General features: G+C 40.2%; 1 protein-coding gene across 1 annotated transcript in view; it reads right to left on the bottom strand.

Moving 5' to 3' along the window:
* Positions 1 to 5,107: 5,107 nt before the first annotated feature.
* LOC130236731 (fibrillin-2-like) overlaps positions 5,108 to 23,211 on the bottom strand; it is a 144,787-nt gene continuing 126,683 nt past the window's right edge. Inside the window, exons 46-51 of the mRNA XM_056467482.1 lie at positions 14,096 to 14,212; positions 13,206 to 13,334; positions 8,754 to 8,873; positions 6,174 to 6,299; positions 5,299 to 5,451; positions 5,108 to 5,211 (exon numbers count right to left, since the gene is read on the bottom strand). Of these exons, the coding sequence (XP_056323457.1) occupies positions 5,108 to 5,211; positions 5,299 to 5,451; positions 6,174 to 6,299; positions 8,754 to 8,873; positions 13,206 to 13,334; positions 14,096 to 14,212 (749 nt within the window). The remainder of the gene's footprint in view (positions 5,212 to 5,298; positions 5,452 to 6,173; positions 6,300 to 8,753; positions 8,874 to 13,205; positions 13,335 to 14,095; positions 14,213 to 23,211) is intronic.

Below are 23,211 nucleotides of genomic sequence, written 5' to 3'. Positions count from 1 at the left end.
GAAGCCCAGGACGCACTGGAATGGCGTGAGTCCGGTGGAGGGTTGCCGCAGTGAATTTTGGGCATATTCTGCCCAGCCCAAATACTGGCTCCAGGAGTTCTGGTGACCACTGCAGAAGGTCCTCAGGAACCGTCCCACCTCCTGAATCTTCCTCTCTGTCTGCCCGTTGGTTTGGGGATGATATCCAGAAGAGAGGCTGACGGCCACACCTAGGAGCTTGAAGAAGGCTTTCCATAGACGTGAGATGAACTGTGGACCTCTGTCCGACACAATATCTTCTGGAATACCAAATGACCTGAAGACTTGATTAAAGATATTGTCGGCAGTTTCAAAGGCTGTGGGAAGACCTTTCAGAGGGATTAGTTTGACAAACTTTGAGAATCTATCTACTATGACTAGAATACAGGTATTACCTTCTGACGAAGGGAGGTCAGTGATAAAGTCCACTCCTAGGTGTGACCAGGGACGGTTCGGAATCGGCAAGGGATGGAGCTTTCCAGCGGGTAGATGACGTGGGCTCTTGGATTGGGCACAGTCCTTACAGCCCTGAACATATTGCCTCACATCCCTTGCCATGTTTGGCCACCAGAATCGTTGGGATACTAGCGAGAGAGTATTGTTGATCCCTGGATGTCCAGTGCCTAGCGAGGTATGTAAGGAGTGGATCAGATCTACCCGGTGTTCAGGTGGTATGAACTGCCGATGAGGAGGGCATCCCGGCGGAGCAGGGGCTTCCGGAGTGGCAACGACTGGAGGAGCGTTCCAGGTGATCGGACAAATGGAGATGTGTTCGGGAAGAATCTTCGTTGGGAGTTCTTCATGATCGTGATGCTCGTGTAAACGAGAGAGAGCGTCTGCTCTTAGATTCTTGGGTCCTGGACGATAGGAAATGGAGAAATCAAAACGTGAGAAGAAAAGTGACCATCTGGCTTGACGTGGACATAGTCTCTTGGCCTCTTTGATGTATTGGAGGTTTTTGTGATCTGTGATCACCTGGAACGGATGTTTGGCTCCCTCCAACCAGTGACGCCACTCCTCCAAGGCTAGCTTGATTGCTAGAAGCTCCCTGTCTCCTATGCTGTAATTCTGCTCCGCCGGGCTCAACTTCCGAGAGAAATAGGCACAGGGATGCAGTCGGGGCGGTGTATCATGATGTTGAGATAATACTGCCCCGACGCCGGTGGTGGATGCGTCCACTTCCACCACGAAAGGAAGATTTGGGTCAGGATGAGTCAGGAGTGGGGCCCTTGTGAACTCCTTCTTAAGAAGGCGGAAGGCTGCGGCTGCTTCTTTGGTCCACTCCAGTCCTTTGGGTTTACCCTTGAGGAGATTAGTGAGAGGTGATGTAATCCTGCTGTAGTCCTTGATAAACCGTCTATAAAAGTTAGCAAACCCAAGAAACCTCTGGAGCTCCTTAATGGAAGTGGGTTCTGACCAGGATAGAACAGCCTCAATTTTCTTCCCATCCATACGTATACCGGTTTGGTCAATGATGTATCCCAAGAAATGAATCGACTTCTGGTGGAATGAGCATTTCTCCGCTTTGAGGTAGAGGTGATGTTCTCTCAATGTGTGTAGGACCTCCGCAACGTGTTGGCGATGTTCGGCCTCACTCCGGGAGTAAATGAGGATGTCATCTATGTACACTATTACACAGTGGTGAAGAAACTCCCGGAGGACTTCATGAATGAAGTTTTGGAATACGGAGGGGGCGTTGACCAGACCGTAAGGCATGACCTCATATTCATAGTGGCCAGTAGGGGTCACGAATGCTGTCTTCCATTGGTCCCCCTCACGTATTCTTATCAGATTATACGCGCTGCGGAGGTCCAATTTAGTGAAGACTTTAGCTTCTCGGAGCTGTTCCAAAGCGGCTGGTACCAGAGGAAGGGGGTATCGGTATTTTACTGTACCGTTATTTAGGACCCTGTAGTCGATGCATGGACGCAGCCCTCCGTCCTTCTTGGCCACAAAGAAGAAGCTTGAGGCGGCTGGTGATTTTGAGTGACGTATGTACCCCTGACTCAGAGCCTCCCTTATGTAATCTTCCATTGCCTGATTCTCTGGAAGCGAGAGCGGGTAGATCCTACCTCTTGGCAACTGGGCATCTGGAACTAGGTCGATCGCGCAGTCCCATGGCCGATGCGGCGGTAGCTGGGAAGCTCTCTTGGGGCAGAAGACATCATGAAAGGAGCTGTACTCCTTAGGAATGTGGATAGACTGCTTCTCAGGAGGGCTCTCGACCGATGTTGCAAACAAAGAAATGGGGTTCCGACCTTGAAGAGGGAGATTTGGAAAACAGGCAGGTGTACATCCAGATCCCCATTTCTTTATCTCTCCTGTGCCCCAAGAGATGATGGGATCGTGCTTCACCAGCCACGGGCGCCCTAGAATGATGTCCATATTTGCACCCTCCAGAACCAGAAATTGAATCCTCTCTTGATGTAACAACCCCACTTGAAGAAGGATGTCTTCGCATTGTCGATGGATACGGGTCGAAGATCGAGTGCACTGGGTTATCGGTTGTATCTGGTATATATGCGAGGACGCCTCAGTACGGAGGTGGAGTTGACGACAGAGGGATTGGGAGATGAAGTTACCTGCTGACCCGGAGTCGATGAGGGCTGTGACAAGGAGAGAAATAGAGGCAGTAGTTATTTGTACGGTGGTAGTAAGTGGTTTACATTGTTCAATATTCGTACTGAATACACTCACTGAAGTCCGAATGGGACGAAGGGGACACTCCATACGGGTGTGTCCACTGACACCGCAGTATAGACACAGACCCCGGGTCAGCCTCCTCTGTCGTTCCGCTGATGTCAGTCTTCCAGACTCTATTATCATGGGTTCTGGTTCTGGAGAGGCTGTTGACTCAGGCGATTGGAGGAGTGCAGACGAGGGGGTGATGGTGTCCTGTTGATAGGAACGGAGACGATCGGAACATCGGAGAGAATGTTGGATGAATCTCTCCAGACCCATTGTATCATCTAATGTGGCCAGTTGGATTCGGAGAGTGGGTTCCAAGCCGAGCCGGTACGTGGTCAACAACGATCTCTCATTCCATCCACTTGCAGCTGCTAGAGTGCGAAACCGGAGAGCATATTCCTGTGTAGATAGAGTACCTTGCTTTAGATGATACAGCTGCTCTCCAGCGGCTACTTCCCCATCAGAACGTCCAAACACCTCTTTGAAATACTCCGTGAAGGTAGTGATGGAATTCATGACCGGCCCGGCTTGGTTCCAGATCGTCTCAGCCCATTTAAGTGCAGGTCCAGAGAGTAGAGATACGATGTAGGCGATCTTCGACTTATCTGTGGGATATAGAGAAGGTTGCATTTCGAATATGAGGGAACATTGTAACAGAAAACCATTGCACTCCCCCGCTCCGCCTGAGTAGGGCGCTGGTCGGGCCATGGGACTGGAAGGAAGGGCCGAAGAAGAAACTGTGGAGGCGGAAGTGCTCGGTGCTGGTGGTGCGTTGGAAAGTGGAGCTGGTGGCTGTAGAATCCGCTTCAACTGGTCCACCAGCTCTTGAAGGTGATCGGGGGTGCTCATGTTGTCGTCGTTATGGGTCCGGGCTTCTGTTATGAAGCGGACAGGAGACAGAGGTAAGGAAACGTTAGGGTGTTTATTAAATGACAACAAGGAGCACATGAAGGATAGCCAGGAGGATCAGGAATGAGGTTGGGGTCTTTTCCTCCGTGGCTGGGTAACAGGAATACACGAGGATGGACAGCACACACCAGATACAGCTGACAGAGGATGACACAGACTTGGAAGGACTGGAAGACAGGACGATTCGGGAGGACCAGGAAGACTAGGAGGAATACAAAGAGAACAGGTAAGTAAATCGTTTGTTTTAGCTGAGGATGACTACGCTGAGTGGTCGCTCAGTTGTCCGCTTTCGTCGAGACGAGCCCGGACAATGAGCGACTGGAGTGCTGTGCTTTTATCTGGTGCTCGTGAATGTGATGCAGCTGTGTGCTCATTAGAAGTCAGGTGATGGTGATCTTCGTGAGTGGGGGTCGTGAGAGCCTGACCAATCCATGACAGCCGTTAAAATTGTTTTGAATTAGAATTTCTTAATTTAACTTTGAATATCATAACTTTAATGTTGAACATCTGAAATGTAAGACAACAGAATTTTTCAAGGCTGATTTTTAATAGACGTATTTTCAAACTTCAGATTTTTGTGTTGTGAATTAATAGATTGCATAGATTAAAATTTTCAAGATGAAGAAATTCAGAACATAAAATTCAATATTCCAAAATTCAAAACCAGAAATTCAGATAGTGAAATTCAGATTCAGCAGAAAGTAGGTCAGAGGTCATCAACAAGGAAGAGCAGACGATCACCAAAAAGTCAATCTAAGCATTTTGGCCAATCACAGAGCTGCATGAGTTTACTGGTATGTGAGGCTCAGGAGGACACAATTCTTCTGCAAACTGATTATCAGGGGTCAGCTAGTTTTTTCAGTAGTTTGTGTAATAAATATATACATGCTTCAATTCAATTACATCTCATTGGATAATCAATTTTATTTACATTTTTGGTGTTTTGAGGGATAAAGAGCTGATTCTGACCTAAACTGTAACCTGTTCTGAATTTCTTTATTTTGAAAATTTTAAACTGTATTTTTACAAACCCAATATCTGCAGTCTATAAATTCAGAACACAAGTTTGAAAATATGCCTATTAAAAAACGCCTGAAAAAAAATTCAGTTGTCCTACATTTCAGATGTTCAATATTCAAGTTATGAAATTCAAATTTAGAAATTCAAATTCAACAATTTTTAACAGCATATAAAAATTCAGATTTATTAAATTACAATTGTCAATAATTCAAATGAACACAATTCAAATTCAGATTGTTTTGGCATATATTTAGTTCCATACCTCCTTCAACAGACATTTAACTGACTATAAGAAACTTTGCAAGTGTATCTCAACTTACCCTAAACCTAACCCCAAACTAACAGTCTACTTATAATCGAATTAGAATTAGTTGTAATGTAACTTAAATTTAACAAACTGACCATCAAAATAAAGTGTGACCAAATAAAATAATACCTAATACATTTTTGGCATCTAACCTGAATACATTTATTAGAACCTAAAAGTGTTGTCCACAGGATTGCCTTTACCTACACGTGTGTCTCCAACACCAGGAATGATCCCATGACCAAATGGACACAGATCCTGAAATGCTGCTAAAATCACAAAATACAAAACTGTGACAATGATTTTAGGTTTGGTGTTGTGGTGGTATATTTGATGGTTATGGAGATCTCTGGTACCATCATGTTCTTTAGGGCACAGCTCACACGGGTCACCCCAGCCCTCTTTGGCCATGATACTACAGCAGCACTTGGCTTTGGTGGTGTTAAACGCCTGAGGGACAGAGCACTTGCCGTTCTCAAAGCGTGTGAAACAGAAGCTCTCTCTAGTGTCTAACACAACAAACAGCAGACATTAAAAGCATTATTTAAAGAGCATATAAATATGAAGATTTTATGCATGCTTGTGAGAACTGTCATTAACTGTCATTAGCTCATTTTAAATGTAAAGATGACATGTTTGAGATCTCATCGTTATGACTACTTGACACCAAATACATCACAGTCCATGTTTGGCTTTGCCATGTCAACTTCGTTTTACCAAGACACCATAATTTGTCATAAATCTGGCATAAACATGATTGTCACAAAGCTATTATAACTGTGTCATGTATATTTTTTGAAAAAAATTTTTTGTAAAAACTATTTAAACATTTTTACAACATTGTCATTAATATTTAATTACAATAATGATAAACTAAATTTGTACCATTGAAGTTAAAAAAATATTAATGACGTTGTTATAAAATGTTTGCATATTCTATAATTACAACTGCCTCACGTCAAAATGACAAGTTATGTTGTCTTGATAATGTTAAGTCGTCATGTACAAATATGTTTAAGTCTAGTTGCCACAACAAAGACATCTCAAACTAAAATGATATAACTCAGTGAATGACACTTAATGACGTGTCATATGATTATAAACGTTTCATGGCAGTCTTATGAACATCCACTTCGAGTAAAGTGTTACCTTTACAACTAGAAATTTTAGGTCCCAGACATATTTTCCTGTTTAAATGTAGTAAGACTGTGGGATGAATGTGATGAATTACCATAACATCTGCGCTTATCTTCTGACAGCACAAATCCTGGTTTGCACACACACTCAAAGCTGCCCAGACTGTTGAAGCAGGTCCCATATGCGCAGATCCCAGGCTCCTCCGAACACTCGTTTACATCTGAAACACACATATGTGCACATACCCATACTTTACTGTATTTCAATAAGCTCCTGTAATTATACTTTTATGTTCTTCTAAACTGTACAAGAAGATAATGAAGAGTCACAGTGTATATTAATTGTGCACTATATTCAGTATATTGTATTTTTAAGTATTCAGGAACAGATTTAAATTCACTCTATATTAAATTCACAGTAATATCTGTCCCCTCAAATCAAAACCAAAAACGGTGATTGGTGATGATGGAACAATCATTCAGGCCAGTTCTGCTGGTCAGCCAGAAAACAAGCAATTCTAAAGATAGGCAGGATGCCATGCTTTAAAGTGAATCTTGGCCTGTTCTCAAATAAGTTTTTATCTTTTTAATTATTTTTTAATGCTTTTTGTTATCTTATCTTACAGTGCTTCCGGTTTGTAGCTCAAACTTATTCAAATTCATACAAAATCAAAATGATGAGATGATGTGGTTAAGTATTCCTTTTAAATGAATTCAAACTTCTTTTAATTGAATTTTGAAATGTACATTTTATAATAAACCAAGGGCTCTCCTTACAAAAACAGCGTATACTAATACAATAGTGTACTTCTTTTAAACTAAAAATAAGTATACTTTCAGTCTACTTTTTATGTGCTTCTCTAAAATGTACTTAATTTTTTGAAAAAGAAGTTTATTCAAGAGGACTATTAATATACTTCTTTTAAACAAAAAAAAGTAGGCTTGTATGTAATTACCAGAAATATATTTTATATTTGTAATTAAGTATAATTGACTTACAGAAAAGTTTTAATATATTTGACCTATACTTGTTCATTGACATACTGTATGCTCAAATTATTAATTACACATTCTAACTATGCTTTGTTTGTAGTATACAAATTTACTTTTTGAATGAGTGGGCTATTACATTTTTTTTTTCACATAATATTACATTCTCCCCCAGATTCAGTGGTAAGGCTAAACCAGTTATTTTGAGAATAAACTACATGCTTGAGCTGTCTAAACGGAAAATAACTTGTAGGGACAGATCTTAAAACAGACATGTTTATTGTTTTGTCTCAAGATAATGCAGCCTAATTTAACTACTCTGGTGAAAAAAAAAATGCTTCTGTAAGTATTCTTGCAGCCAGACTAATTGTTAGTATATACCTACATCAAAAGTGTTAACGATTAGCTAACTTTGCTAATTAATCTTATTTTGGAAGAGCTAATTTTGTGCTAGGTATATTCTAATAGCAATTAAAGTAACTTATAACCTTTAGTGTATTTATATGTGATAATCTTATAGTATACATAGTTTACTTTGAGAATATGCCTATGAAAGTTCATTACATGCTTGATTAGTTAAATTAAAGTGTAGTTTATGTGTTACAATCATTAAAAATAAATTATGAGTATACTGTATATATAGTATATACATACTATTTCTGAGTAAAAAAATATGTTAAATATCAACTTGATATATAGTGACTTTAAAGTGTTACACTTACAGTACACAAAGTATGCTTTTATATACTCAAAATGGGCCAATTTAGTCCCAAATGGTATTCAAGCAGTATACTTACAAGTATACTACTAGTACATGGAGTATGTAAATACATGAAGTATGCTTATACATTACTTAAATATACTTATTAAAATTCATTTGAAGTACAGTATACTTATTTTTTCGTATGGGTGGCAGCCCTGTGGTACGCCTGGCCAAGATCACACCAAACATGCTGGAAGTCCTTTGAGCTCAACAAATGTATGAAAGAAATGTATAATAGTATGATATACCGTATAGTATAGAATAGTGTGACATTATATGAAAGAATGTATGCTTTTTTTTTTTTACCAAAGCATAATCTTTAAATTTTATCCTCAGAAACCTGAATTTTTGCTAATAAACCCTGTGCCGAATCAGACGCGCTTACAATTTAACACTGTGCAAGCAGTGCACTTCCCGTTGCATTGATTTTAAGAGGACTACTACAGTTCTGATTAGTGATAAATTAGCTCATTTATCATAATGATTATTGCTGTAGCTACTGAAAAATGTTTGTCTAGGTTGGAACAGTGATTGTCTAGCTGAGGGCCAGAAAACCAGCTTCCCATGCCGATCCACTAACACTCCTGTTTTCCATTCTGAGAACCAGCAAGCTATGCAAAACTGAGAATGTTCTGGAGTTCCTCTCATGTTCTTCTATTAAAAATCCCCACAGCACGCATTTGGCAAATTGTTTTATTTATCATTTACACAGGTGTACTCACTATCGCCACTAAAGTGATTAGTATTGTTCCTTCTAAAGTTATTATATTTTACTGTTCAATAAAAAAGTAACTATTCTAATTACAAATAATGCATTTATTAAGATGTTATACACTTTTAAATTATTTGCCATTTTAGCCTTTGCACTCATTTCTGTTGTGTACCATCACCTCTTGTTGGGCATCTTAAGCATCACTCTTACCTACGCAGTGATCACTGTGGACAATATACCCATCAGGACAGACACATCTGAAAGAACCATCCAGATTCAGACAAGTTCCAGGAGCACATATCCCAGGAATGATTGTACACTCATTAACATCTGCATTATATAAAAGACAATACAGACAGTTATGATATGGTCATAGGACTCCAGTCTAACTACAAGTATAACTGTTAGTGTACATATTATTTTACTTCAAACTCAAAAAAAGAAAATAAACACATTGCAATATTTGTAACTGATTCTGAATTAATCATTTGGTGAAGATAAATTGCAGGAGAAATATCTTTATGAGATCTCAGACTTCAATCTAATCTTCTTAGTAACAGATTATACTGTTTGTAACATTGATTACATAATCAAATTCTGTAATTGTAATCGTGTTTTCATCATGTCCGTTCCTCTGATCACTTTATATTTAAGAAAAATTGGGAAGGTCAGGTTTTTTATTCAATATTTCATTCTAAATCTAGAGGATGTGCAATTTTAGTGCATAAATCAGTCCCATTTGTCGCCTCTCAAACTGTTGTTGATCATAAAGGAAGATACATTATTATATCTGGAACACTTTTCTCATCTCCTTTAACTCTGGCAAATGTTTATGCTCCCAATTACGATGACCCTACTTTTATTTTTTCTCCTTTCTGCCCTCTATTCCTAATATTCATTCACACCCACTTTTTATGGCTGAGTAATTTAACCGCGTTATGTCTCTCGCTCTTGATAGATTATAGCTCTATCAAAATATGCCTCGGTAATTCAAAATTTTATGCAAAAAAAAAAGGTATGTGTGATGCATTTCTCCACTTACATCCTTCAGAAAGGAAGTATTCATTCTTCTCTCATGTTCATCAAACGTATTCTCGCATTGATTATTTATTTTTGCACCATTTATTTCATACTTGAAAGACTGTTCTTATCAAAGTATTATAATTTCTGATCATGCACCAGTAATTGTGTTTCTATCTTAAAATTTTGCATTTATTATGCAGTATATTGTAGTTATACACTATTATTCTTATTTTTCGTATAATTCTACTGCACTGTATTATTATTATAAAAGTGTATAGCAAGTAGTGATGTTGGTTCCGCAATTATTATCATCAAGTGTTCATGAGATGGATTGCCTGAGGGAAGAAACTGTTTCTGTGTCGGGCTGTTCTGGTGCGCAGTGCTCTGTAGCGTCGACCAGAAGGTAACAGTTCAAAGAGGCAGTGTGCTGGGTGTGAGGGGTCCAGAGTGATTTTGGCAGCCCTTCTGCTCGCTCTGGATAAGTACAGTTCTTGGGGAGTAGGAAGGGTTGTACCAGTGATTCGCTCAGCAGTCCGAACTATTCGACGTAGTCTTTGGAGGTCGTATTTAGTAGCTGAGCTAAACCAGACAGTTATTGATGTGCAGATAACTGATTCAATGATGGAGGTGTAGAACTGTTTCAGCAGCTCCTTTGGGAGGTTAAACTTCCTCAGCTGACGAAGAAAGTACATCCTCTGTTGAGCTTTTTTGACAATGGAGTCAATGTGAGTGTCCCACTTCAGGTCCTTAGAGATGGTGGTGCCCAGGAACTTGAATGACTCCACTGCTGCCACAATGCTGTCCATGATGCTCAGTGGGGGGAGAGCAGGGGGGTTTCTCCTGAAGTCCACTATCATCTCCACTGTTTTGAGCGTGTTGAGCTCCAGGTTGTTGTTACTGCACCAGACAGCCAACTCCTTAACCTCCTGTCTGTAGGCAGACTCGTCACCGTCCTGAATGAGGCCGATAAGTGTGGTGTCGTCTGCAAACTTCAAGAGCTTCACAGAGGAGTCTTTTGATGTGCAGTCATTCGTGTACAGGGAGAAGAGCAGTGGGGAGAGGACACACCCCTGGGGGGCGCCAGTGCTGATTGTGCGGATGCTAGATGAGAATTTTCCCAGCTTCACCAGCTGCTGCCTGTCCGTTAGGAAGCTGTTGATCCAATGACAGACAGAGGTGGGCACAGAGAGCTGAGTTAATTTGGGCAGGAGAAGTTTTGGGATGATAGTGTTAAACGCCGAGCTGAAGTCAACAAACAACATCCTCACATAGGTCCCTGGTCTGTCTAGGTGTTGCAGAGCATAATGCAGTCCCATATTTACTGCATCATCCACAGACCTGTTTGCTCTGTAGGCAAACTGAAGAGAGTCCAGTGAGGGTTCAGTGATGTCCTTCAGGTGAGCCAGCATCAGTTTTTCAAAGGACTTCATGACCACAGATGTTAGTGCCACCGGTCTGTAGTCATTTAGTCCTGTAAGTTTGGGTTTCTTTGGGATGGGGATGATGGTGGAGCGTTTGAGGCAGGAGGGCACTTCACACAGCTCCAGTGATCTGTTGAAGATCAGGGTGAAGATGGGGGCCAGTTGGTCAGCACAGGATTTTAAACAGGCTGGTGTTATAAAATCTGGGCCTGGTGCTTTTTTCCTCTTCTGTTTCCGGAAGACCTGGCACACCTCCTCTTCACTGAACTGTAGGGCAGGTATGAGGGAGGCGGGGGATGGTGGTGTTAATGGTGGCGTGAAGAGCAGTTCAGAGTGGGTGTGGGGGGTTTTCTCAAACCGGCAGTAAAACTCATTCAGGTCGTTTGCAAGTCGTTCATTGTCTACAGTGCTGGGGGATGGTGTCTTGTAGTTTGTGATGTTTTTCAAACTTTTCCACACGGATGCTGAGTCGCTGGAAGAGAACTGACTCCTTAGTTTCTCAGAATAGTTCCTTTTTGCGACTCTGATCTCCTTTTCCAGTGTGTATTTGGCCTGCTTATACAAGGCCCTATCCCCATTTCTGTAAGCAACCTCCTTGGCCTGACGTAGCTGTCTGAGTTTTACAGTGAACCATGGTTTGTCATTATTGTATGTGAGTTGAGTCCTGGTAGGAATGCACACGTCTTCACAGAAACTGATATAAGATGTTACAGTCTCTGTGAGCTCATCCAGATCGTTTGCAGCAGCTTCAAAAACACTCCAGTCAGTGAGGTCGAAACAGGCTTGTAGATCTCGCTCTGTTTCGTTAGTCCATCTTTTCACAGATCTTAATACAGGTTTGGCTGTTTTCAGTTTCTGCCTGTAGGTTGGAATGAGATGAATCAAACAATGGTCAGAGTGTCCCAAAGCTGCTCGTTGGACGGAGCGGTATGCATCCTTTATTGTAGTATAACAGTGATCCAGTATATTTCTGTCTCTTGTGGGACATGTAACATGCTGTCTATATTTTGGCAGTTCACGGGACAGTTTTGCTTTGTTAAAGTCCCCGAGAATGATTAAAGCAGAGTCCGGGTGTTGTTGCTCTAACACCGTGATCTGATCAGCTAGTTTCTGTATCGCCAGACTCGCGTGCGCGAGCGGAGGAATGTAAACACTGACGAGGATGAACGAGCAGAACTCGCGCGGGGAGTAAAAAGGCTTACAGTTAATAAACAGTGCTTCGAGATCTGGACAGCACATCTTCTTTAAAACTGTTACATCTGTACACCACCTTTCATTGATGTAAAAGCACGTCCCGCCACCGCGTGATTTCCGTGTTGATTCTTCGTCGCGATCCGCTCTGAACAGCTGATAGCCCGGTAGGTGAAGCGCGTTGTCCGGTATGGTGTCGTTCAGCCAGGTTTCCGTGAAACACAGAGCAGCTGAATGCAGAAAATCCCTGTTTGTCTGAGAGAGCAGAATGAGTTCGTCTATTTTGTTGGGTAGAGAGCGGAGATTTGCTAGATGAATGCTAGGCAGCGCGGTCCGAAATCCGCGCTGTCTGAGTTTCACAAGCGCGCCTGCACGCTTTCCTCGTCTGCGCGCTTGAAAGCGTTTGAGCAGCACCGCGGCTCCTCCGACTACGATGTCCAACAGAACATCAGATAAATCCAGGTATGGAAAAATATTCGGTGGTGTATGTGCCCGAATGTCCAACAATTCGTCTCTGGTGAAACTAATTGTAGGAAAATGACTCGAGACAGGACAAACTAACAAAAACACAAACACTACTGCAGAGCACGACACGGAGGCTGCCATCGTCATCGGCGCCATCCTTATATTATTGGTAACACTTTATTTTGATGAGTATTAAAATACTGTCTGCTTAATATCTGTTGGTACTGCTCCTTCAACAGACACTTAACTGACTTTGCAAGTACTGTACATGTCAACTAACACTAACCCTAACCCCAACCAAACAGTCTACTTATAATCTAATGAGAATTAGTTGGCACGTAGATGCACTGTAACTTAAATTCAACAAACGGACCATCAAAATAAAGTGTGACCTTATTATTAATATATAAACTTTTAAATAATATCTTTAATCAGCTCACAAACCCCTGGGATCCTTTAAAATGGTAAAGTAATTCAAATGTACTACAATTTTTGAGCCTAGCGTAGCATTTACATGATACCCCTTTCAATACCCATAGAGAATAATGTAAAGTCAATTCACCCATACAAGTCTTGCCATCAAAAGTGAGTTCATAACCCTCTCTACAGAGACACTGGAAGGAGCCCACATTATTGACACACAGACCATTCCTGCAGAGCTGAGAGTGAAAAACTGCACACTCATCGATATCTAAAGATCATACGAGAACAGGAAACATTAATAAGACAGAAGGCAAATAAGACAGCTATGCATAGCAATAAGAGGCATAAGAAATGGCAATAAGTATATACAGTTGAAGTTAGAATTATTAGCCCCCCTGAATTATTAGCCCCCTTGTTTTTTTTCTCCAATTTCTGTTTTATGGAGAGATTTTTTCAACACATTTATAAAGATAATAGTTTTAATAACTCATTTCTAATAACCGATTTATGTTATCTTTGCCATGATGACAGTAACTATTATTTGACTAAATATTTTTAATACACTTCTATACAGCTTAAAGTGACATTTAAAGGCTTATCTAGGTAAATTATGTTAACTAGGCAGGTTAGGGTAATTAGGCAAGTTATTGTATAATGATGGTTTGTTCTGTAGACTATCGAAAACTAGATTAAGGAGGCTAGTAATTTTGACCTTAAAATGGTTCTTAAAAAATTAAAAACTGCTTTTATTCTAACTGAAATAAACATATAAGACTTTCTCCAGAATAAAAAATATTATCAGACATACTGTGAAAATTTCCTAGCTCTGTTAAACATCATTTGGGTAATATTTAAAAAGGAAAAACAGAATTCAAAGGGGGGCTAATAATTCTGACTTCAACTGTATTTAGGATGATTGATTATTGATCCAAGTTGAAATACAAAAAGGCCATTTCAAATGAACAACTGTACTTTAAACATGTACTATAATACTGTACATCAGTTGTAAAAAGTTCACATGAACTTTACCTGTACAGTAGTTATTAGTGGCGAGCTCAAATCCGTGATGGCAGATACAGTTAAATGATCCAGCAGAGTTTTTACACGTGCCATTCCCACATGGCTGATGTGAACATTCATTGATATCTACAAAAGATAAGAACACATCCTATAAACATCATTACATACAATTTCTTATGGTAAATTATTTCACTTCGAATGATGAAAAGGTGTAATTCAGAGTAGGGTTGCACAATATATCATTTCAGCATCGATATCGTAATGTGATCATTCACAATAGTCACATCGCAGGATATGCAATGTTGAGTTTTTATTATAATTTATCATTTGCATGTTTTTGATGCATGTGATTGTATAATAATACAAAAAAAACATGAAGAAATTGTACCATTTGTGACATTAACTATGATTAATTGTATTGAATTATTTTTATTTTCATCATTCAGTTACTGTACTTGTATACCGTTAGACTCAGGACATGATAAAACACTATTTCAATTGTATATTTTTCTTGATTGTATTTATAGATTGTTATGCATGTAAATACTCACAACACATGCAAATACAGAAATGCACTGCAAATAGCACAGACCATAGCAAAAACGTGTCGGGGAAACCCAAAAAGTTTATAGATTGTTCATTAGATTTTATGAAGATGCAAATAGTAAACATTAATTCATTAATCTCTGACTAGATATGTGCATGAAAATATTCACAACACATGCAAATAAAGAAACACACTGCAAGTAGCACAGACAACAACAAAAATGTGTCAGGGGAGCCCCAAAATGTTATAGATTGTTTATTAGCTTTTATGGAGATGCACTCCCACTGCAAAATCATCCCTATCCATACACACTCATTCACAAACATACACTACGGCCAATTTACCTTACCCAATTCACCTACAAAAAACGGGGAAACCGGAGCACCCGGAGGAACACCCCCGCGAACACAGGGAGAACATGCAAACTCCACACTGAAACGCCAACTGACCCAGCCGAGGCTCGAATAAGCAACCTTCTTGCTGTGAGGCAACAGCACTACCTACTGCGCCACTGTGCAGCCCTAATCTCACATAACTAAACCATATTAAGAAAAATAACTATAAGCAAAAGAAAGCAGGTAAAAAAACATACCGTGTGTGATAATGAAAGCATGATCACGCACACACGGTTAATGTTAGGCCAATTATTAATCTGTTAAATATATAAATATAAAAAGAGATTATATATATATATATATATATATATATATATATATATATATATATATATATATATATATATATATATATATATATATATTTGTAAACAGCAGCGGATGCTGCTTTAGCTTTAACTATTCCATAAAAAAAATAAATAAATAAATTTAAAGAAAATGCACAGTGCTCAAACGACACAGCAGGAAGATCAACATCGAATCAACAAACTTTCTGGAATACAACTTTACCAACAAGAGGGCATATATTGTCTAAACAATCCTCCCGCTACCAACTGCTTACATTCCTGAGACTGGAAAACTCGGCTGTGAAAATGGCTCTGGATCATATTGATTTAGATTCCCCCTGCTGCACAAACTGCCACAAACTTCTACAAAAGATTGCAGTTCTTGAAACAAAGTTACTTGTGATCCGACCAGAACTTGCCGGATCACACAGGACCGCTTCATTGTGGACCCTCACAGCATACAGCCGGTGAGTCCTATAAATCTACTCCAGTTTCTGTTTTGAGAAGAGAAAAACAGAATGAAACTGTTGAAAATCAGCGTGAACAATGGCATAAAAAAGATGTGAGACCAAAGGGTACTCGCGGGGTCAGATCACGAAGATCATAGGCTGCTACATTAGCATTCTCTACCCCAAATACAGCTGTTACGTGTTTAAGTTGTTAAGATATTAAAGAGGATGAAACGTAACAATCAGTGAGTCTACTGATGCTGGATGACAGAGAATACAACGACCACTTGTTAAGTGAAACAAATTAAGTATTTAATATTCAGTGAATGTCAGACAATGAGAGAATGCATTATAAATGTAATGTTAAATAATCGAATTAAAGAAAATAGGAGTGTTGCCAAAACAAAGAAATAAATATAACAAAACGATCTAACTAAACCCCAACCCACTAAACTGACTAACCAAAGAAAAATGCAGAAACAAAACCGTAATCTTCAGCACGTAGCTTAACTAAACTTCATAACCTCAAAACAAAATTACACATGTGGCAACGCCTCCTTAAACTAACTAACAAATAAATATTCTAAGCGGCTCACAATACTAGAGTTCTCGTAAAGTACACACTGTTAGCCATTAGCAAAACACAATCTCATATAATCCAATTCTCACAAAGATTGTTCAATTTCTCACTAGATAATTATTGAGCTGCACAAGCATATCTAATAACGCAGTCTCTTGATAAAGAGAAAACTAGAATACAGCAAATCGTAAGCAAAACCGTAAGCAAAACACAGATGAACAGGCTGGCAGACACAAGTGAGGAGTCTGGCTGTAAGCCAAGCGCTCCTGAAGAACAGCGCAAGCGCACGGCTTTTATACGGAGCGGACCCGGTTCTGATTGGCGTGTCGATGGTGATTGACAGCTCCTTGGACCAATGGTTGCACACCTAGAACCAGCACATGACACACAGCGGAAGAGAAAAGAGCACGCAAAACAGAACAAACAAAACATACGTGAAACGTAACACTTCCCCCCTCAAAAAAAATTATATACATAATTACAATGTATATAATTTACTCACTCCAACCCCCAACACTGCAAGCTCTGGACAGCGCATCGGCCATGACGTTCTCGGACCCCCTCTTGTGTTTGATAACCAGGTTATATCCCTGGGTTACCAAGGACCAACGCATCAGTCTCTGGTTATGGTTGTACATTCTACCTAAAAACACTAGAGGATTATGGTCAGTAAACACAGTAACAGGAAAAGAACTTGAACTCGCATACACATCGAAAAACTGCAAAGACATTAACAATGCCAGTGTTTCCTTCTCAATGGTTGAATAGTTTACTTGATGCTTGTTGAACTTGCGAGAAAAATAACATACTGGATGTTCAATACCACGGGCGTCTTCTTGTATGAGCACTGCACCTGCTCCAACAGCGCTCGCATCAATTTCTAGCGTAAAAGGTTTCGTGACATCTGGTGCGGCCAACACAGGTGCGCTACATAAGAGAGCTTTTATATTTTCAAATGCCTGCTGACAATCATCAGACCATGCGAATTTGCAAGATGGACTAAGCAATGATGTTAACGGATTCGCAACGGTTGAGAAATTCTTACAGAAATTGCGATAATAACCCGCCATTCCTAAAAATCGACGCAGTTCTTTTCGCGTAGTTGGAATGGGGAATTCTGCAATGGCATTTATTTTCGCATTCACCGGTTTCACTTGACCATGACCTACCTCTTTACCTAAATATGTGACTGTAGCTTGTCCGAAATCACATTTAGCAAGATTTATCGTGAGAGATGCTTTCTCAAAACGCATAAAAACTTCCCTGAGAGTGGAAATATGATTTTCCCAGCTATGGGAATAAATCACGACATCATCCAAGTATGCATTACAATTTTCAACTCCAGCTAACGTGCAGTTAATGAGTCTCTGAAATGTGGCTGGCGCGTTACGCATGCCGAAAGCCATTACGCAATATTGCATAAAATTATCCGGAGTCACAAAAGCAGACAAATCGGATGCACGAGCTGTGAGTGGTATTTGCCAGTAGCCTTTTATTAAATCTAATTTACTAACAAATATTGCTGAGCCAATATTATCCACGCAGTCTTCCATGCGCGGAAGAGGAAAACAGTCAGGAACAGTCACAGCATTAAGTTTTCTATAATCGGTGCAAAATCTAGCAGTACCGTCACTTTTCGTGACCAGTAAACACGGTGAACTCCAGGGACTACAACTCGGTTTTGCCAAACCATGGTTCAGCAAATAATCAACCTCGGCTTTCATTATGGAACGTTTCGCAGCACTCACTCTGTACGCATTCTGTTTGATCGGTCTAGCAGTACCCACATCGATGTCATGTTGCAAGACTGTCGTACAGGACGGCACATCACTGAAAAGCTTTGGAAAAGAACTGATTAACTCTTTAATGTCATTACTCTGTGAATCGGGTAGATGTAAATGAGAATCTAAGTCAGCAAGAACTTTAGAATTTGAAAGTCGAGCGCACTGTTGATATTCGTGACGCACAATCAATCCATCATCTTCAGATGAGTTCGACTCAGAATCAAGAACTTCAGATACCAGAGCAGCAGTTGAAATATCAGTTTCAGTTTCCTTTTGGTCTGTACAAATCGACTCTCTAGAGTGGTAAGCTTTCAACATGTTAATGTGACAGACATGGGACTTTTTTCGGCGATCGGGCGTGCCAATCACATAATCAGTATCACTCAATTTCTTTATCACTTTGTATGGGCCAGCAAAACGTGCAGAAAAAGCAGACCCAACCACAGGTAACAATACTAATACCTGGTCTCACAATCGTGCATTAAATATTTAAAAAAATTTTAATGCATTAATATTTTTTTCTTCAACTGATCAGAATGCTCTGAGAGGTGAGCACAGACTCCTCTGATCGCATTTGATGTTTTCAGCAGTGGAGAACATCAGCTATTTACTCATCTATTTAAAAAGAGAATAATTTTAAAATTTTTTAATTACCCTAATATTTTTTGCCAAAATACCATCTACAAGACTTTGCCAAAATCTTTAAGGGTTAAATAAACACAAGGCCCTTTAAATTATATGTTCATCCCCTATTGATATCTTTATCTAATACACAGGGCTGGACTGGGGCAAAAAAAAATCGGCCCTGGCATTTTGGGCCAGAGCGGCCCACTAAATTCAATCAAAATACTATCTATCTATGCACGTCCAATATTTTTATCAACTCATATTCTATAAAACACAAAAGCCATATATATATATATATATATATATATATATATATATATATATATATATATATATATATATATATATATATATGAAATAAATAAATAAATACAAACTTTAATCTCAATTTAATTTCTGTATACCGTCCATAAAGATATTTGTTGAGTTCTAAAAAATACACTATTCATTCATTTTTTTTTCTTCGCATAAGTCCCTTATTTATCAGGGGTTGCCACAGTGAAATGAACTGCCAACTATTCCATGTTTTATGCAGCAGATGCCTTTCCAGCCACAACCAATTATTATTCAATAATAAACATAACAAAACTGCCTGCTAATGCATGAGTAAATCTTCAAAGGGAACAGTGTTACATTTTAACCTCTTTCACCTCATCCTGCTTGCTGTTTCACTATCTAAACAATGAAAACATAATATAAGTCAAATTTGTTTTATTTTGATATTATGATTAACAGACACCAAACAGCCTCGTGTAGCTGCATATTTTTATGAGCATCATCTTCACACTGCATATTTATAACAAAACAGGGCTTAAATATAACTGTCTCCTTTCATTTCCATTGAAAAGAATGAACTTTTCCCTGTCTCTTTTGCAGAATATCAGTTTTAATAACCAATAATGGCCATTATAACAGTATAACGTACATTAAATTTAAACAATAAAGGTTAGCAATCAGTCAATGTGCAGAATCAGTGTATGTGGTTACATAAATTAATATATTAGCTTATCTTTGCACTCAGCCAAAACAGTTAACTGAGAACAAGTGATTCAAAAGACATAAGAATTGTTAGATAGAGACAACAAGATGAATTCAATATCACGTTTAACAACTATAGTGAGATGAGATCATCCAGCACATGAACTGTCTGACATGCACTATACTCTCACCTGGGGTTTATGCTTACCCGCTGAACTAGTGGCTGCAGCTCTGGGCAGAGAGTGTGTGGTCACGTGATTTGCGATTTTAGCCGTGTACTAGAATTAACAGAGAACTTTTCAGAATCGCTAAATGAAACGCCGATGTATTTCCCGCGATTTCTCTGCGCCTCCCTTGCGTTTCTTCTCTCTGACTCTCGACTATTTGACAAATACACACAGACGACGCACGCTCACACGGAGTCCAAAATAGGAGTTTGTGATTGGGCCAGCCCAATGTCAATACCGAAAAGAGCCAATGGGCTGCACAGTGTCACATGGGCCGGCCCGGTCTGTCTGTCCGGGAAAAAAAGCATCTACTTTCAGAGAGTCACAGATCACAGCAGCGTCAATCAATAAGGCAGAAAAAACGATAGGCTGCTAAGCCTTTTATGGGCCGATCAATTCATAAGACGCTGATCAGCCCGGCCCAAAAAGTACGTCGGCCCACCGGGAAAGTGCCCGGTCTGCCAGATCGCCAGTCCGCCCCTGCTAATACATATTTTGGCAGAATTAAAAAGTTTGAGCACATATAAGTCACAGCACTGACCACGGGCACGCGATATAGTGAAGTGAAAGCGTGTCTGTGAGGAAGAAAGTAGCAGAAAATTCGGGGGAGCTGGATGTCTGAAACACACAAATACCTTGGTCCAGAGCTTGGATAGAGGAATTTGTCCGTATGCCTGAGATTTCCACCATTGCAATGGCTCACCTGTCAGCGGTTTACATGACGCTGGTGTTTTCTGATGATCTGCTGTTATGGGAAGCGCCACCTTGTGGTGGCTGGGTGTACTGTAGCTAAAGCGGTAATTTGCTGCAGTCAATGTGAAAGATTAATTAATTCAGATCTTTTGTAAATTTAGATAAATATTGATACTTGGCGCCAGAGTATGCATCGCGGCCGGAAATAGCATGATAAATGGGCATATGTTTTGTCCCACCCCTAATCCATAACCCAACCATGCTCTCTTGGGGGCCCCCTGGTGGCCACGGGGCCCTAAGCAGCTGCTTAGTTCGCTTAAGCCTTGGGTCGGCTCTGGCCTAATGACTACAGCCCCAATTGACACCCTCTGTCAATGCATTGATGAAATTAACAATTGGATGTGCCAAAACTTTCTTCAGTAAAACAAAGAGAAAACGGAAGTGATTGCATTTGGGAACAGAGATGAGGTTCTCAAGGTGAATGCGTACCTTGGTTCTAAAGGTCAAATAACAAAAAATAGGGTCAAGAATCTTGGTGTGATTCTGGAGTCAGATCTAATTTCAATAGTCACGTCAAAGCAGTTAGTAAATCAGCATACTATCATCTAAAAAACATTGCAAGAATTAGATGCTTTGTTTCCAGTGAGGACTTACTGTAATTGCCTCCTCACTGGCCTTCCCAAAAAGACAGTCAGACAGTTGCAGTTTATCCAGAATGCTGCGACCTGAACCAGAAAATCAGAGCACATCACACCTGTCCTCTGGTCTTTACACTGGCTCCCAGTTACATTCAAAATAGAATTTAAAATTTTATAATTATTAGTTTTAATTATCAGTATTATTACTTGTCTATAAATCACCAAATGGCCTAGGACCTCAATACATTACAGATTTGCTCACTGAATACAAACCTAACAGATCACTCAGATATTTAGGATCAAATAAACTAGAAATTCCAAGAGTTCAGTCAAAGCAGGTTGAATCGGCTTTCAGCTACTACGCCCCTCGCTGCTGGAATCAGCTTCCAGAAATGATCAGATGTGCTCCAACATTAGGCACATTCAAATCAAAACTGAAAACGCATCTGTTTAGCTGTGCCTTTACTGAATGAGCACTGTGCTACATCCAACCGATCGCACTATTATGTCTCTCTTTTCTTTTTCATTCTTTTATAACCTGTTTTAACACATTTTAATCTGTTTTTAATCACTTTTATTATTTTTTTTTTTATACTTGTCTATTTATTCTTGTTTATGTAAAGCACTTTGAATTGCCACTGTGTATGAAATGTGCTATTTAAATAAACTTGCCTTGCCTTGCCTAAATCTTGAGCTCTTGAAAGCAGCAGGACTGTGGGTGAACGAACATCGCTTTTTGTCCAGTCGCACCAATCGATCGTACCAGTTGTGTTTACTCTAGGCATGGTTGCTTTGCGCAAGTAAAGAGGTCCGACTGTGGGAGACGCCGGAGCTGGAAGTGGAGCCCAAGGAGGAGACGTAGAACTGTAGGGTGAAGGTGACGTCGAGGTCCCGGAGGGCCGAGGTGGAACGGATGGCTCACCCGACTGAAACGATGACACAGGTCCGGATACCCTCTGCGGAGCCAGAGCAACAGAGAACCAAGGCATAGCTGGAGGGAAGGAGGAGTTCAACAGAGCTGGCAGGATGGAGGGACGAGGCGCAGCCAGATGAGCAGAGTCCAGAGGGAGAGGCAAGGCGACGACTGACCAAGGTGGAGCAGAAGGGAGGAGGGATCCTGGTGGACCTGGTGGGCTAACAGCCCACGGAGGAGACAAGGAAGGAGAGAGCCAACGTGAAACGGTAGGGTTGGAGGGCCGAGGCGGAGTCCGTAGCTCAGAGGGCGGAGGAGATGATGTCGGGCGACAACATCTGGTTGGCGAAGCAGGTAGGTAGGCCCTCAGTGAGACCTCCTCTCCTGGAGCTGGAGGGTGAGCTGGGGGACTGGTTGACTGTAGCAGCACTGGACTTGGCTGTATGGCTGTTATAATGGCACTCCATTATCCAAGCCTGAAATATGATCCTTTTAAGTAACCAGTCTGACGCGACGAACTCATCCAAGTTGTTATATTCTTCTCTTGTGTTTATTTGTTCTTCAAAGCAGGACCAATCTTTCTATCTTTATATAATGATACAATATGGAACGACGGTCAAAAACTGTATCACTCCGTCTCTTTCTCTCTTTACAACAAGGATATGACGTGATCCGTCATCAATAACCAAAGGCATAATTAAAGCATGCAGTAATAATATAAACATTCTTTTGATTGTATACAGTATAAATGCAATAAACAAATAATAACTATACATAATAATCTACAATTTGCATAATAAATATGGCTCTAACATTCCGGCCCCAAATTGTATAGGAGGGAGACTATATCAATTACCACTTATTCTTTACAGAGCCATAAATACTGAGTTCCCTTTTTATTGTCCTTTGCTTGTGGTTGCATTTATCAACTGAAACAGTCTCTTCTAACAAACAAAGCTTCATAATAGGTCTTTCTAATGTATTGGTTTTTGTTTGCGCCACAACAC

Source organism: Danio aesculapii, chromosome 10 (assembly GCF_903798145.1).
Source record: "Danio aesculapii chromosome 10, fDanAes4.1, whole genome shotgun sequence".
NCBI classification, from domain to species: Eukaryota; Metazoa; Chordata; class Actinopteri; order Cypriniformes; family Danionidae; genus Danio; species Danio aesculapii.
This window is presented reverse-complemented; position numbering and strand designations above follow the sequence as displayed.